Source organism: Populus nigra, chromosome 4 (assembly GCF_951802175.1).
Source record: "Populus nigra chromosome 4, ddPopNigr1.1, whole genome shotgun sequence".
Taxonomy (NCBI): domain Eukaryota; kingdom Viridiplantae; phylum Streptophyta; class Magnoliopsida; order Malpighiales; family Salicaceae; genus Populus; species Populus nigra.
The window spans coordinates 5510958-5526886 of record NC_084855.1 but is presented as its reverse complement, the minus strand read 5'-3'; the positions used below and the strand labels follow the sequence as shown (position 1 = coordinate 5526886).

The following is a 15929-nucleotide window of genomic DNA, read 5'->3' as shown; positions in this document are numbered from 1 at the left end:
CTGTTAATAAATTTTATTACATATATTGATATGTTTGTTTATTACTGCGTTGGAATGTCTAGGAGAGAGTAAGAAGCACAATGTATTAACAAACTTTAAAAGCGCAAGCCGCTAAGGCAGAGTGGATATTATACTGGCTTAGTATCGAAAGTTTGTGTAATAACTAGCTACTCCTTGAATCTGGATGTCGCATCCTCTCCATTTGTGTGATGAAAGAAAATTAGAAATCTTTAAAGCATCATCAATGATCTTGATCATCGTATCAAACTCTGGTTTAGTTACGTCTATGCCCCCTTATGGTACTTAAGAAGGTGGCCATTTTAACCCATATACTTAAATTTTGGGCATGACAACCTTCACATTTTTTCAATTTGTGGTCATGTGCGGTCCCTTCATAAAACTCAATGCTCATCAAATCCAGCCATGTGTGCACATACAAAAGGATAACATGATCAGAATCTCAAAACTTGAGGGACCACTGATGTAATTTACCCACCAAACAAAGCATACAACATTGCCCTTCTTCCGTTGAGATGCACGTCGTTCTAGTCTTTCAGAAGAAGCGTCACAGGAGAATTTACAGATGAGATAATTACAAGTAGCCTGCGTTCAAGGAGACCAGGGCAAGGAAAAACCCATCTTGTAGCAAGTATTCCATTTTATTTATGAAGGGTGCAAAAACCCACTTACGTTCTTGTTTACAACACAGGACACACTTTTTTTAATCAATAACCATTTAAACAAGCCAATACTTTGTTTCTGCAGCTCCAATCTTCCATGTATGTATTGTTTTATATACAGAGAGAGAGTTGCTGGACTCTCCACCACCCCACTTCCCCCAACCATCTTGCTTGGTTCCCTATCAACCAATTTTGTCATGAAAAAACGTGAAAGTACTACGCAGATACACGTCTGGTGAAAAGGTTGTTTCTTAGGAATATAGCTCTCATATATTACCGAGAAGTACAGTTTATATGATACTATTTGTTCGTACAAAAAAAGCAAACATCTGCAAGTGCAGCGTGTAAAAGCCTCATCATTACATAACAAGGAAAAGACAGCAACAATATAAAGCAAACACATGGATAGACCCGGCTTTCTTTTCTCTTCATATGTATAGTTAAGAGAAAGAAGCACTCGGCCGTGAGGGAAACTGGTCACTAGAGCATAAACTAGAAAGGGAAAATTAAGATAAAAAGAAAAGGTTTCATCTTCTTAATATGAAGCTGCACTTTTTTACAAGGCCCTTACAGCTTGGAACCTTGGCTCTTTAGGAAGGAACTTCTGCTTAGCATAAACAGACATGTAATCACCGAACAAAAACTTGGGGTAAGTTTGATTGATCTCTTCGTCATCTTTTTCCACCAATCCTGGTGCAGGGGCAATGGTGGCCTTAAGTGATGGATTGTAGAACGAAGCAATCGACCTTCTGTTCCCGTCTGGGGTGGCCAAAACACGGTGCCAGGTACTCTTGTATCGACCATTGCTAAGGACCTCAATCTGATCGCCAGTATTGATGACAATAGTGTTCTTCATTGGCTGGACATCAATCCATTGCCCATCTTTGAGGATTTGAAGGCCGCCTACCACATCATCTTGGAAGAGTAAGATGACACCCCCAGCATCGGTGTGGGCTCGGAGGCCATTGACTAGTTCAGGACGAGGACATGGTGGGTAGTGGCTAACCTTGGTACCAAAGAAGGCACTGTGTCCTTCTCCATCATTGAATGCTTTCTTGATGTATCCTTTTGGCAAGCTCAAGTTCTCATCCATCACTTCCATGACCTTCTCAGCCAATTTCTTCAGCTCAGCACGATATTCAGTCATGGTTTCCCTGTCATTAAAGCCAGAAAGTTAGATATACACTGCATCTTTTTCTTTGAATAGTTTATCCCATTGATATTTTTCAGGAATAATGAAATTTGAGTTATATTTGTCTTTGCGGTGAGCCCATGCCCGTTTCTTTACTAAGTTATAATACTTAGAAATTAGAAGTGCTTGTACTTACTTGAATCCAGAGGTTTTTGATGGCCACTCGTTATCATCAAGGAGAGTGATGACATCTTCCCAGTCCACATTCTCCAATTTCTCACCGCTATTCTTCTCAGCTAAAGCATTCAAAGTATTTGCTACCGTTGAGTTCTTGAAAATTTCCTCTCTTTCCAGTTTAAAATATTCAGAGCAAACCTTCTTCACTTTCTCTAGGAGCTCCTCTGGAATTCCATGGTTCGTCAGCTGTAACAAGTCATGTACAACGCACGTTGATTTACAGAAATTCTTTTATGCACAATAAAATGCCAACTAAAAAGCTCATTACAGATCGGATCCATTATTTGCAGCTAGATGCTTTCATTTAATATACGCTAACACACGTTATGTATAGCGTGCCACTATAAGCTCTTGGCACGTAATGCCTCACCAAGAAATTCTTTTCAAGGTTTGAATGTTGAAGGAAATTCAATATAATCCACCATTCTTTTATAAGGCATGATTTTGTGTGCTATGATCATCCAGCATAGAAATATTACCAGAAACTAATTAAAACGAGTACCTGGAAGAATCCCCACTCCTCGCATCCATTGGCAATCTGAGCCATTGTCTTGGCCCTCTCTTCACCGGTGCCATTTACCTTAGAGAAATCAATCACTGGAATTGCCATGGAAGCAATGGAGAACACGAGGTCAGAGAAAGAGAGGGAGACAGGGGGAGAGAGAAGAGTTTTTAGAGTGTAATGTTTTGCTTAGTTAGCTAATTAGTCTTGCTTTTGCTTTGGATGCAAAAGAGAAGGGTGCAGGGGGGTTATTTATAGTAACATTTCCCGCCATCTAGATTGTCAACTCTCTTAATCACTTTAATTAGTCCCTTTCTGGTTTCTTTTTACTTTTTTAATAATTAAGCAGCCGTTGGGGTGAGGTGTTGGACGGCGATAATTTTGCTTAAAAAAAGGTCAACGCTTTATTAGCTACGTAAGGCTACTGGTAATCCAAAACAGAAGCATTCTCTTGATCTGTCTTAGTTTCTTACAGGTGATGCATACCCTCTTTTGCTATATTCAACTGTTATTGCCTTCAATACCAAATTTCTTCAGTTTAGTTGCGAAGGGTGGCAGAAGCCAAAGACAAAAGCTGTACCAGACACGTACTCCCCCCATAGACGTCACAGTAACGTGTAGACATCCATGAAGATTGGGACCCTAGCCAATTTCTAACAGGAAAGCATGGCTACTGTTGTTTCACGGTCCAAATCTCAAATGAACTCCCTGTCATTTACTTTGTTTTAGTCAACACATTAAAGAATAGAGTTCAGATTATGATGATCATAATCTGTCTAAAATACGATTTGTTTTGACTTGAAAATATAATGAATGTTAAAACTAAATGGAAACAGGTCAAGGAAAGGGTAGTCTAGCCATTGGACAAACAAAAATATGACCAATAAGATTGTGCATGCCAAATGGAAGTCAAGAAATTAATGAGATGCCTCTAATTCTTTGCTTTGCCAGTAAATTTGAGTTAGAGTTCATGGCAAGTGGCATGATACCCGACATTCATGTGCAATATTCCCCTTTTTATATATATATATATATATATATATATATATATATATATATATGACCCTAATTGCTACTTTAGTTTTGGTGTCTTTTATATCATGCTTTCACGTTCATTTTACTTATAATGGAAATCTCTGCCGACTGCTACTGTTCATTCATCATGTTGACTCCTCCCCGTTCTCTTACAGCCACCAACCTTTGACTTTTACACATGGACCTGCTCTGCTACAACAAGTGATCGTACAATTAAATTAACTGTACTGATCTGTAGGCACAGTTTGAGGACTAAGGAAGACAGTGGTGAAAACTTCAAAAAGAAATAAAAATTATTCAAGAAATAAAAATTACCCATCAAACATTAAAGTAATACATCGATTGTCAACTTCATAAATAGTTGTCCATCATATATGTATATATATATATATACGTGATATTTTGATGATATATAATATTTGTTGGTTATGCATGTTAGCGCGAAATAGTCTGTTCTTTTATATTTTCGTCCTCACCTTGTTTCATTGGAAAAGGTTCCACCCATAATAATCCATCAAATTCGAAATTTATAAGCTATCCAAATATTGTAGAGTTTGGATTCAGCATCTTCTCGTGTATCTCTCGGACCAATTTTAATTTATACCCTTTAATTTGCTCATTTTCGCGGGTTTAGTTAATTAGTGGTAATTGTTTTTAGTAGGGAGTGAACTGTATCTCAATCGGCTAATATATACCTCTTGGTGTAATAGTTGTCCGAATGGTAGGATACATTTAGGGACCAGACAGACAATATATGACCACCCGATGAAGAACTGGTGCTGGAAAACCAAATCAACATCACTGCTGTATTTGTAGAGATAATGTTAGGAAGCTATGATCTATTTTCATTGTTGTATTTGTAAAACTTAACGTGGGAAAGCTATCTGAATATTCATTGCTGTTCATCTGGAACTAATGTTGGCATGCTACCTTATTCATTGCTGTACTTAGCAGTACTCGTAAGTCATAAAAATTGTCAAGATTTGTTTTGTATCCCATGGTCGGGTTTTGCATAATTGGCATGTTTCCAGATCCAATCCATCATATATAGCAATGTTTCATGAGTTCTGATGCTTCTTGTGGCCACGTATTATATGCTAATTATTGATTGATAGAATCATCATGCCTCATCTGTGTCTTTCATATCTGTGGTGGATCGAGAAGACATATCACATATATCTGATAAACCCGTGCCACCCTCTCAACAAAACCCTACCAGTAGAAAACAGAAAACAGCTGGTGTGTTGGGATCTTAGTGTCATTAGTAGCTAAACGTAGGGCCAGGTTTCATTTTGCATGCATTTCCCAAGGTTTAGCAGTATTGGTTTTGGGCCAGGTTGCGTGCATGGTTGCAAAATGGGGTGCGATTGTGCATCGCATGCCAGCACTCTCTCAACATCCCGAGTTCAGTTTGGACGCCCATGTCCTGCAACTTGGTGAGAATATAGAAACAATAATATATTAAATGGTTATATTTTGTAATTTTTAACAATAATGTGTTAACATTTGTTTTTGTTAAATCCATATGTAAATATTAAATAAATTGTTTGGGATTATATGGTAAGTGCATTATAAATTTTATAATGTATATTAATGTATATGGTAAATATATACATTATAAATTTTATAATTAAGTGGAAATGTAAGACCAATTTGGCCATTAAATGATATTTCTGTGGTGTTTTCATCATTGTTCGCATGCATGGAGGATCAATCAAGAGTTGAATTTGTTGAACAGAACATGGGTTCTGTGCTCAACGTCAACTCGACTTGCTGATCTATATATATATATATATATATATATATATATATATATATAGGTATAATTTCTGTGCATAGTAAAAGACTGTCCCCCCCCCCCCCCCCTCACCAGGACTACGTACAAAGCTGGCAATTTCCAAATCATATATTTAAATTTGTGAGAACTCGAGCCAAAGAGTAATCGATTACATATAGTTAGGCATACTTAACGCAGCCCTTTCGCCACCTCTTATCTTCATCATTATTTGTTTTTCATAAAGTTCAGGCTCAAAATTAATATTATTATGCTGAAACGTAAATGTAAACAAGGTATGGATCAAAGTTTTAGCACTAATTAAGCAATATCAAATTAACGTAAGTCTCAATTAATTGAAGAAATTTTATCTGAAAAGGTGTGAAAGTGAATGCAATAGAATACCATTTACCTTGAGAATGGTAAAAACTCACATATCAGTTTAAAAAATGGGTTGAATTAAGGGTTAATTATTATATCTCTTCGGTTAAAATATTATGATTACAATTATTTGATATTACCCTGATTATTATTTTTATCCAAGGTTGCATAAATGGCCGCTCAAATGCATTCCCCCGACACAATGCTCATGGAGAACATAATTAATGCCTTGAAAAAGGTGAAGTGCTTGTACGTACGGTGGTTAATGGCGATTCCCTTCCTTCCCTTTGAAGAACTCTTCCTCTCTTGTTCATCCTCACATGGTGCTGAGTAATGGTGTCCCTAACAAGGCATCCATTAATTGGGGTGACAAAGAAATGGTCTAGGGTGTCTGTACATAGATTTGGTTTGCGGTCTGTATATGTCTTTCATCGTTTTTTTTTATAAGAAAAAATCAATCTCATCATGAAAACTTATAAATTATCTTTTGGAATTAATTAAGCTACGGTAAACATATAATAATTTGGTATACGAATTATGATAACATGCTATAAAGCCTGCAAATTCATCTCCGTGGTCGGCATCGATCGGTCCACATAATTTTCAACCACTTAATTTCATTGGGAAATCAAAGAACGTGTGAATGACCTTTGAATTTGATAAATTAATTCCTTCATTACAGTTAATTATGTGCATAAATCTTCTCAATTAAAATTATATTAATATTCAATAAGATGATAATAAAAAATGATATATATATATATACACACACACACCCAAGTAATTAACATTTCTTGATTAAAATATTTTTAAAAGACGTAGCGTGATGACAAAGGTTTTAAGATCTATATAGCAGGTCTTAAGATCGAGTCAGGGTGTGTATCTCTTGTAAGAACTTGAAATAATTGGGGTTTTACTCGCCTATCTGAACCTACAAAGTATACTTTTCAGATAGTGAAGTTTTCTTGAATCTAAAAAAAAAAATTCTTAATTAAAATGGTTAAAATCAAGGCAACGACCAACTCTAGCAGTTGATTACTTGAAACTTTGTTAGGGATTTATGAAAAGCAACCTTCTATTAGTTAGAAAATAGTACACATGTAACTGTGTTAGGATTTCGGGCAACAGTTTGGTGATTGTTAAACTGAATGCTATGTCTGATCACTCGATGGGATACTAGGAAAGGCAAATTATTGCTGGTAGATTTTTTTTTCTTTTTCCAAACCCATAAAATCAAAAAAGAATGTTTTGATGCACATGTTTAAACACATTTTAAGATAATAATTTTTTTTATATTAAAAAAGCCATATATTTGATAGGCATGGACTTTTCAGTTTAATTCGTTAGATTTGCGATTCAAATTATGAATTCCACCGAGTTTAATATTATTTTTTTAAAACTATTTTTTATAATAATAAAAATAAATATTTATAAAATCAAGCACAAACCAATATTAAAATGTTTGTATGAAACTTCGATAACCTCATAAAAAAAATTGAAATAAATTATAAAAACTAATTCAAAATCAATCAAATATTGAAGGATAAAATTAAAAAAAAATAATAATAAACTAAATACAAACATAATATTGAAGGATGAAATTAAAAAAAAAACAAAAAAAAAACAGTGGGGGTCCTTCATTGTTCATATTAGATAGGTGGTTTATGATATGTTATGGACCAGGTCAAATTTTTCCTTACATTAAAATATGATGTCCAAACGATGATAATATTTTTAAAGGAGTAAGAAAAATTTGGAAACCGGGTTATTGATTAAAATATGTTCAATAATCTCAAATAATTTAATAATATGATTAAAAATAAAAGATAATGAAAAACCTTTTAAAAAAGCCAATAATCAATTGAAAAAAATGAATGTTTGCCAATATTATGAAAAATAACTTCTAAATATTTTGAAAATGTTTCAAGGATTTTATTTGATAACAAAGTAAAAATCAAACAAGAATGTGTGATAACTTTATAAACATCAAAATATTATTCTAATCCATAATATTTTTTATCTTGTGCCACAATATTTTCCTAATGCCTTAGGTTTTTATTGATAAAAAGTGAAGGAGGTGAGATTAACCACTAACTTATTTAGATTAGAATTAGTTTGCTATTCATACTATCATATCAAAGTATCAATGTTGATACATTTATAAGAAAGTAATTTTTGGTCAAAGAAATAATTATCATGTGAAAAATATTTTTTTGAAGTAATAGAGTTTTCTTTCAACATGAGTTATTTTTAAAATAAATTATTTTTTATTTATGGTTTTGAATGATGATGATAATATCAGAAAGATTACAATGTTTGTGGTAAAAATAATAATGATAGCAAATTAATAAAGATAATGATGATGATGATGATGATGATAATATCAGAAAGATTATAATGTTTGTGGTAAAAATAATAATGATAGTAAATTAATAAAGATAATGATGATGATGATGATAAAATTGACGATTTGTATGGTTATAATAATAATAATGGTGGTGGTAATGGTCATTAATTATTAAAAATAATTATTGTAATATAATGACTATAATTATAAAATAAAAGTTACTTGTCAAGATGATAATGATGAAAATATTTTATAATGATTCAATTTTTAATGATTATTTTGTAGTGAAAAATGGATGAAATATTTTTCTACAAAATATTTTTCATAGAATAAACCAACTCTTAATCTTCATATATATGAAAACCGGGAGAAAAATAGTTCTCCTATTACAAAAGAAAAGAAGAACTTGCAAGATTAGGGTTAAAACCCTCCCTTCAACGAATCAAGAAAGAAAAATTTTCCCCTCTGTTTACGGACCGCTAGTGAAACCAGCCTTACCCTACCAACAGTCGCGACTTGCTGGCTCTACATATCTTCAGTAATCCAAGATTTGTTGATTTACCTTTAGAAGGTAGAGATCCAAATCCCTTATTGTAAAAAAAATAAAATGATGTTGATTGAAAACCGATCATAAAATACCGAATTATCTCTTTAAGAAAAAATCATTTACCGATTGTTTGTTCTCCTACACTTTTCAACCGAACCTAACAGAACCAAATGTTAGATGAACCAGATTGATTTAGTTCAGTGGTCCATTCAACTCGAATAGCATTCCTATCTCGGAATTACATGCACATACATGCATGCATACATATAGAAGCTCTCGATCGTGAAAAAGAAGCTCCCGAGAAAAGACAAAACCATACCGAGTGATCATCTCTCAGCCACATCCTTTCTTGATTCTTATCTTCGTTCGGCAAGCTAAGCATTTTTCCTGGATGTATATATAATAGTAGTTTAGAAAATCAAGTGTATATATAATATACATTGTTTTCCACTCGGACCACTCACACCTTCTTCTTTTTTTTATCAACAGTTTGCATCACTTAATATTTTATTATCCCTTTATATCACTGAATGCTGTATATATTACACTTTATTTTAGATTTAAAAACTCCGCTCAAGTTCAGCATGAAATGTTAGGTTTGATCATTTGAAACCATCTTCCTTTTATATATTTTCTATTATTTCATGTCACCATCCTGTCAATAATCTTATCAGCATGATTGCTCCTTAACCCTTTTCATAGAGGCAGAATTGGTGATTATCTCATCGGTTTCGTATACAAGAAGAGTTTAAAGTCTTGAAGTATTTGGTTGGATGTTAAGGCATTTTTCTTTGTTTCCTTTCTGGGGTTTCAGATAATGGCATATTTGAATTTGCAATTTTGCACGATGGCCTTGGGTTTTACTCTTATGATTTGGCCCAAGACTATATTTCTCCCAGTGCAGATTAATAAAACCGAGCACCTGCCAGGGCCTGCCGGAAGGACATCCATTTTTAGCCCAACCTTTAACCAAGCAAAATCTATAGATGCTTGTTCACTGGTGGATCCAAACCGCGTCCAACCACTATCTGCCCGTCCGGTTTCTTGAAATTTGTCGCCAGGATTTAGCAAAACTATGATTAAAAGTAGGTTCACCAGAAGCAAGATACACTCCATATATGATGCAAGTCGCAAGATGCTTTTCGTCTCCTTTGAAATGGGCTTAATTTCAATTTTGGGCTGGATTTGTTTTGGGGTTTTTTTCGAACTTTCGGGATGCTCGGGCTTTGGCCTTCGGCTGTTTCTCGTGTGGGGATACATGGATCAAATCTATAGTCTATACACTCCACCTTTGAAAAATCATTATGTAGGGTTGGACTTAGAACTCAGCTCTAGGATAATATAAATTTCAGAAATTGGTTTATATTGGATTGATTATCATCTTTAGCTAGCTAGGTACTTTCCAATAACAAATTCCATGTTATAACTCAATAGTTAACATGTGGTGTGACTTTAAGGTTATAGGATTGAATCCCAGTGAAAACAAATAAATCTTTTTAGATGAAAAATAATATGGTATCTAGTAGTAGGGTTGGTTTAACTATTCATATAACAGGTTAACATATTATTTTAGTTGTTTGGTAACAAGCTTTGTGTTTTTACTTAGATGTTAAAAATTAAAATGTGTTGAATTTTATAATAATGTTGAAAATTTTTTGATATTTTAAATATTATTTTTCTCATTCAATTTTATTGGGTTGAGAGGGTTCCTTGACATGGTATCAGAGTCTTGATGACCAAGCGGTCACGAGTTCGAATATCATCATCTCCATTTATTTTATAAAAATTAAACATAAGGTAAAGTGAGCCTGTGCAAGTTTTAAGTCCAGAAAGCTTTCAGTTGAGGGGGTGTGTTAGAGAATAATATAAATCATATTCTAAGACCTCACTTAACAGCTTAAATTATTGGGTTGAGATCGATGGTTCTTTAACAATATGCAACTATATATGGTATAATTTCTAAATTTTTCAATTGCAAATTGAATATCGGACAGCTAAACCCTAAACCCTCAAATCTAATTAAAATTAGATTTTTTTTCTTTCCCATTGTTCTAAATTCTCTCTATGGATTATACAGAACAACAATCAACATATTTAACAGAAAATTTTTGGTAAAGTGCACCCCTCTTCTTCAATTAATATAATATTATCGTAGATAAAATAAATCTTGATTAATAACAATCACCCGTCAATTAACATAATTATAAATTAAGTATTGACCAACGAGATCTCAATTCATGGAAAAAACTGTTGAAAAAAAATCATCTAGCCCACATATCGCTATTTCATTGATCAATCCTTAAATCTCAAGGATGCTAATTAACAGAAGGTTATTATTAAATCAAAAATTGTTATATAACAACACATTATATTAGTAAAGAGACTAAATGAAACATTTTCTAACAATACAGGAACGACAATAATGTATTAAATGCGGCCATATTCAAACCCGGGCTGTCTTCTTCTACAGGAATTTGGACTGTACGTCTCAAGTCCAAAGCTGAGTTTCTCAATGAATGTTGTTTTCAGTGTGGACTTGTAGCAGTAAAGACAAGATACGAGAGCCGAAAAGAAGGAAAGAGAGTTAAATAAGTCGTCCTACGCTTCTGCTTTCACCAATATATATAATCGGATAGGTTCCCGTGTGGAGTGATATTGGAGCTTGCTTGTATACACTACTTTACCAGCACTATGAGGTTATGATTTCATATATCTTGCACTGGCTGCTTACTAATTTGATATTATTAATCGTGGTCTTAGGATGACTTCTGGTTATGACTATTTCAAAACAACCAAAGAACATGGAGGCATGTATTCAAACCACTGCTGCATATATCCTAATCCTACATATAGCAAATCACAGTTTATGTTAATTAACAGTAGAATTTCTGCTCTAGCTCTTGTCCTTGGTGAACAATCTGGTTATCTTTTGCTAGCTAGTTTTGGTTATGGGTTCAGGAGTAGAGCATGTTAGCATGGATCAAACAGCTTTCGGAATTGATTCTGCAGAGAAGCGTCTCAATGAGCTCGGATACAAGCAAGAACTCAGAAGAGAAATGGTTTCGCATATTAATAATCTTCCCTTTTTTTCTTCTTTTTTTGACAACCTTGATGCATGGATTCATATGTTTTTCATGGTTGGTTTCTTGCAGACATTTTTCAAGACTCTTGCGATTACATTTTCTAGCATGGCAGTTTTTACCGGGACACCTCTCTATGGGCCAAGCCTACGTTATGCAGGACCTGCAAGCTTGATATGGGGATGGGTTGGTGTCACTTTCTTCACTTGGTTTGTTGGGATTGCCATGGCTGAGATTTGCTCTTCTTTCCCCGTATACATCTTGATTTCTTATATCTAGATATATGTTCATTTCTCACAGAGTGCCTTTGCCTCTATTTACACCGAGGAATTACACTTCTATATTGTCCATCTATAAATAAAATTTGTCAATAACTTGTTCATTTTTCTCTCACGGACTTAAAACACTAAACAGACCACGGGTTCGCTTTACTTCTGGGCTGCTCATTTGGCTGGACCCAAGTGGGGGCCATTTGCATCCTGGTGCTGCGCTTGGCTCGAGACCATTGGAGCCGTTTCTGGAATCGGTGGTCAGGTATGTATATAAATAAACATACACCGTGCTTATTTTTGGTTATGAAATCATTATACTGTCTTGTCAATTAAGTTGGTATCGGCTAGTTGAATTATTCACTCTTTTGTAAGAATAATGATGTTGAAGAAGCATGATATGCAATGAACATGCAAACGGATGCATTCTTAGAATTGTTCATGTTTTCGTTACAAAATATTTAATACCTAGCATTGCAGGCATATTCAGCAGCCCAATCACTACAGATGATTATATTTCTCGCCACAGGAAACAACAAGGGCGGAGGCTACTTCGCTTCAAGAGGTGTTTTCTTGTGTATGTATATGGGTTTCACTATCATATGGGCAGTACTCAACAGCTTTGCTTTACAAGTCATTGCATTCCTTGACATTATCTCCATGTGGTGGCAGGTTAATTTGGTGCCTCTCTAGTTATTCCCTTTTCTCCCTTCCAAAGGATTCCATACTTAAGCACTCTAGGGTCTTCAATTCATGCAATTTGCCCCCTCCTCCTAGGAAATTAAAGCAATCTTATTAAGTTCAATAGGACTGCTTGCTCATGAAAACGTGCAGGTGATTGGAGGTTTAGCAGTGATTGTAATGCTTCCTTTGGTGGCACAACAAACACAATCTGCTTCTTTTGTGTTCACTCATTTCGAAACATCACCCGAGGCAACTGGAATAAGCAGTAAACCTTATGCGGTCATTCTATCTGTGCTGCTAAGCAACTACTGCCTATATGGCTACGACACCGCGGCTCATTTAACCGAAGAAACAAAAGGTGCTGATAGAACAGGCCCTGCTGCTATTCTTTCCAGTATTGGCATTATCTCTGTTTTTGGATGGGCATATTACTTGGCTCTTACCTTCAGTATCCAGGTATGCTCTCTACTGGGTTATTTTCCTACTGAAAGTTCTTTCAGAAAGATGGTTTTATGTTGACATGAGGCTTTTCATTTTACTGTAGGATTTTAACTATTTGTACGATGTGAACAACGAGACTGCTGGTGCCTTGGTACCAGCGCAGATAATTTATGATGCATTTCAAGGAAGGTACCATAATTCAACTGGAGCAGTAGTTTTTCTATGTATCATCTGGGGTTCCTTCTTCTTCTGTGGGCTTTCAGTAACTACAAGTGCTGCCAGAGTGGTAAGAGAGATTGAATATCGCTCTTCTTCTCTAAACTGGGATTTGAAAATGAACATTACATCTAGTCACACTTGCAGTCATTGACATGTCTATATTTCACTGTAACTTCTTCAGTTCCTAAAATATTGTTGGTTTGACAAGTATTGCTTCGGGTGGCACTCACACGATTCCTTTTTAGGTCTATGCTCTATCAAGAGACAATGGGATCCCATTTTCACCTATCTGGAGAAGAATTCATCCAAAGTACAAGGTTCCAATAAATGCTGTGTGGCTGTGTGCTGCCATTAGCATTATTCTTGGACTACCCATCCTGAAGCTTGATGTAGTTTTCACAGCCATTATATCGATAAATACAATTGGCTGGGTTGGAGGCTATGCTGTCCCAATATTTGCAAGGCTTGTCATGGCTGAGAAAAACTTCAAACCAGGACCTTTTTATTTGGGTAGAGCAAGAAGGCCGATTTACTTGGTAGCGTTCTTATGGATATGTTACACTTGTTCAGCCTTCCTCTTGCCAACTGTCTACCCAATCCAGTGGAAAACTTTCAACTATGCACCAATAGCCATTGGCATATTTTTGACGCTGATAATGCTTTGGTGGGCGTTTGATGCTAGAAAATGGTTCAAGGGACCCGTAAGGAATATCGATTTACGAAATGGTCATAGTTGAGGCGTGATGCTAAAGTCTACGAGACTTGTCCATCCATATTATATCTTCCGATTGAGTTTTACAATTTCAATAAATATTCGTGTAAAGATACGACAACCTTGATCGGCAGTAAAGGAACTCAATCAAAACTAGAGGATATGAGCCTCTCCCCTCAGTATGGAGCCCTGACAGTTGTCACTCAGGGATGAAGAGTGCGATCTGTGGTGTGGTTTGGTTTTCTAGGTATACAGTTTGCCCACAATCTTTTGTTTTTAAGAAATACACTTGACCAATAAACGAAGTAAAGGAAATGGTGTAAAAGCAGTATAAAGTATAAACTTGTTTTTTTATCAACACACAAGTGCCTGGATAAAATCTCGCATGTGATTTGGCCAATTAGTTGTAACGCTACCACTTCTGTGCAGTGCACCAAAACGCATACCTGTTTCCTTTTGAGCACTTAATGCATCGGTGACTTGGATATTGACACGAAACTCAAGACAGTAGAAAATTTTAGAATTAGAAAGGGGAAGAGAGTGTTAATATTTGAAATAAGCTACCCCTGTTATTCTGATGCAAAGGAATTCCTTGAGAATATTCTCTAGTGAATCCTGGATTCTTTCCCAGAAAGAGGAGCACCACTGAAGACCCTAACACATTCTTGAACCCAAATATTATTTTCATTCCAGCGGTGAAAGAAGAGCTCTTACCATGACCATGACATCAAACATAACACTAATCCGTTAAAGAAAGAATGTTACATCCTTGATCCAGCTACAGTGGAAACGAAGCAATGATTTGTTTTTATGGGGCACATTGACTTAAACAGTGTTAACAGAATCAAAACAATTTCCCCTGAACAAGAGTTGACGTTTAACACAGAGGAGGAGGATATATACCTTCCGCTTTATGATTAATCTGACATTTACGACACAAAGAGTTCTTGAGATTCTGTAGGAGATGACCAATACTGCAGAAGTGTTTCAACAGTTAATCTCCGAGTCAGCATTGAGATGAAAAACCGACAGCCATCAATTTTGTATTCTTCGAGAGGATTCCTGTGCCCGAAACTTCTTACATTTACCTGCCAGGGTTCTCAGTCAGTTTAAGTCAATCAGAAAGACAATGAGAAATACGTTGACAAAATCATACAAACCGCTGAGCTGAGCCTATTCATGTTTACAAGATGATCCCGCCAGAAATAGTTTAGAGTCTTCAGAAGAACTGTTCTCTGTATTCAATAGTGAAAAAATAAGGGAACTAAACTCGGAATTCTATGAAACCTGACAAAAAAAAAAAACACCCACATGAATCCTATATTTTACAAGCTGTTAGTGTGAGCGCCTACTGAATGTCTTGTTTTACAATTTAATAGTGTAACACACCTACACGGATGATTTTACATGGGTTAGTTGTATGATTTTGTGTTTGTTCTATAATAAAAGTTATTATTTTTCCTGATCACTCTTACAAGTAGGATGAACAACATGTCTATAATTCTACTGTTCACAGTTTAAATTCATGTAATCCATCGAATATAAATACTCAAAATCACTAATCTAGTCTAACTTCAAAAATATTCTTAAAAGCCTTTAAACAGACATGTAAGGGCCCAAAATCATTTGAAGTTTTTTTTTTATTTCATCATTATATATCTAGTTTACATATTTTCCAACTTGCAACTCAGCTAGGTGAGTTATAAGTCCACAACTATAAATAGTATAATTTCTTAATTTTTTAATTGTAAATCTAACTTCAGACAGTTAGACCTTCCTCAAATCTAATTAAAACGAGTTTTTCTCTCTTTATTTCACCTTTATCATAAATTATCTCTAGATATTATATATAACTTCAATCAACATGTTTGATAAATAAATAAATAAAA

At 34.9% G+C, this 15929-nt stretch overlaps 2 protein-coding genes and 1 long non-coding RNA gene across 3 annotated transcripts; 1 reads left to right on the top strand and 2 right to left on the bottom strand.

Moving 5' to 3' along the window:
* Positions 1-1023: 1023 nt before the first annotated feature.
* Positions 1024-2785, bottom strand: LOC133691244 (1-aminocyclopropane-1-carboxylate oxidase 5-like). The gene is made up of 3 exons (XM_062111671.1): positions 2552-2785; positions 2009-2235; positions 1024-1834 (listed from the first exon to the last, which is right to left on the bottom strand). The coding sequence occupies exons 1-3, from the start codon at positions 2657-2659 to the stop codon at positions 1237-1239; spliced, it is 933 nt and encodes a 310-aa protein (XP_061967655.1). The 5' UTR covers positions 2660-2785; the 3' UTR covers positions 1024-1236.
* Positions 2786-11437: 8652 nt separating this feature from the next.
* Positions 11438-14117, top strand: LOC133690838 (amino-acid permease BAT1 homolog). Its single transcript, XM_062111107.1, has 7 exons — positions 11438-11694; positions 11788-11967; positions 12130-12249; positions 12465-12656; positions 12819-13124; positions 13213-13395; positions 13574-14117. The coding sequence occupies exons 1-7, from the start codon at positions 11584-11586 to the stop codon at positions 14063-14065; spliced, it is 1584 nt and encodes a 527-aa protein (XP_061967091.1). The 5' UTR covers positions 11438-11583; the 3' UTR covers positions 14066-14117.
* A 645-nt stretch (positions 14118-14762) lies between these two features.
* On the bottom strand, positions 14763-15310 carry LOC133691009 (uncharacterized). The gene is made up of 2 exons (XR_009841565.1): positions 15201-15310; positions 14763-15128 (listed from the first exon to the last, which is right to left on the bottom strand). It is a non-coding gene; the product is annotated as an uncharacterized LOC133691009 (long non-coding RNA).
* Positions 15311-15929: the final 619 nt, after the last annotated feature.

Bases quoted from the DNA above. Each gene is read 5' to 3' on its own strand.
- LOC133691244 (XM_062111671.1), bottom strand. From the start codon at position 2,659: ATGGCAATTCCAGTGATTGATTTCTCTAAGGTAAATGGCACCGGTGAA. The intron at 2,236-2,551 runs GTACTCGTTTTA...GACTTGTTACAG, and splicing joins AGGAGTGGGGATTCTTCCAG to CTGACGAACCATGGAATTCC. The intron at 1,835-2,008 runs GTAAGTACAAGC...CTTTAATGACAG, and splicing joins TCAAAAACCTCTGGATTCAA to GGAAACCATGACTGAATATC.
- LOC133690838 (XM_062111107.1), top strand. From the start codon at position 11,584: ATGGGTTCAGGAGTAGAGCATGTTAGCATGGATCAAACAGCTTTCGGA. The intron at 11,695-11,787 runs GTTTCGCATATT...GGTTTCTTGCAG, and splicing joins AAGAACTCAGAAGAGAAATG to ACATTTTTCAAGACTCTTGC. The intron at 12,657-12,818 runs GTTAATTTGGTG...GAAAACGTGCAG, and splicing joins TTATCTCCATGTGGTGGCAG to GTGATTGGAGGTTTAGCAGT.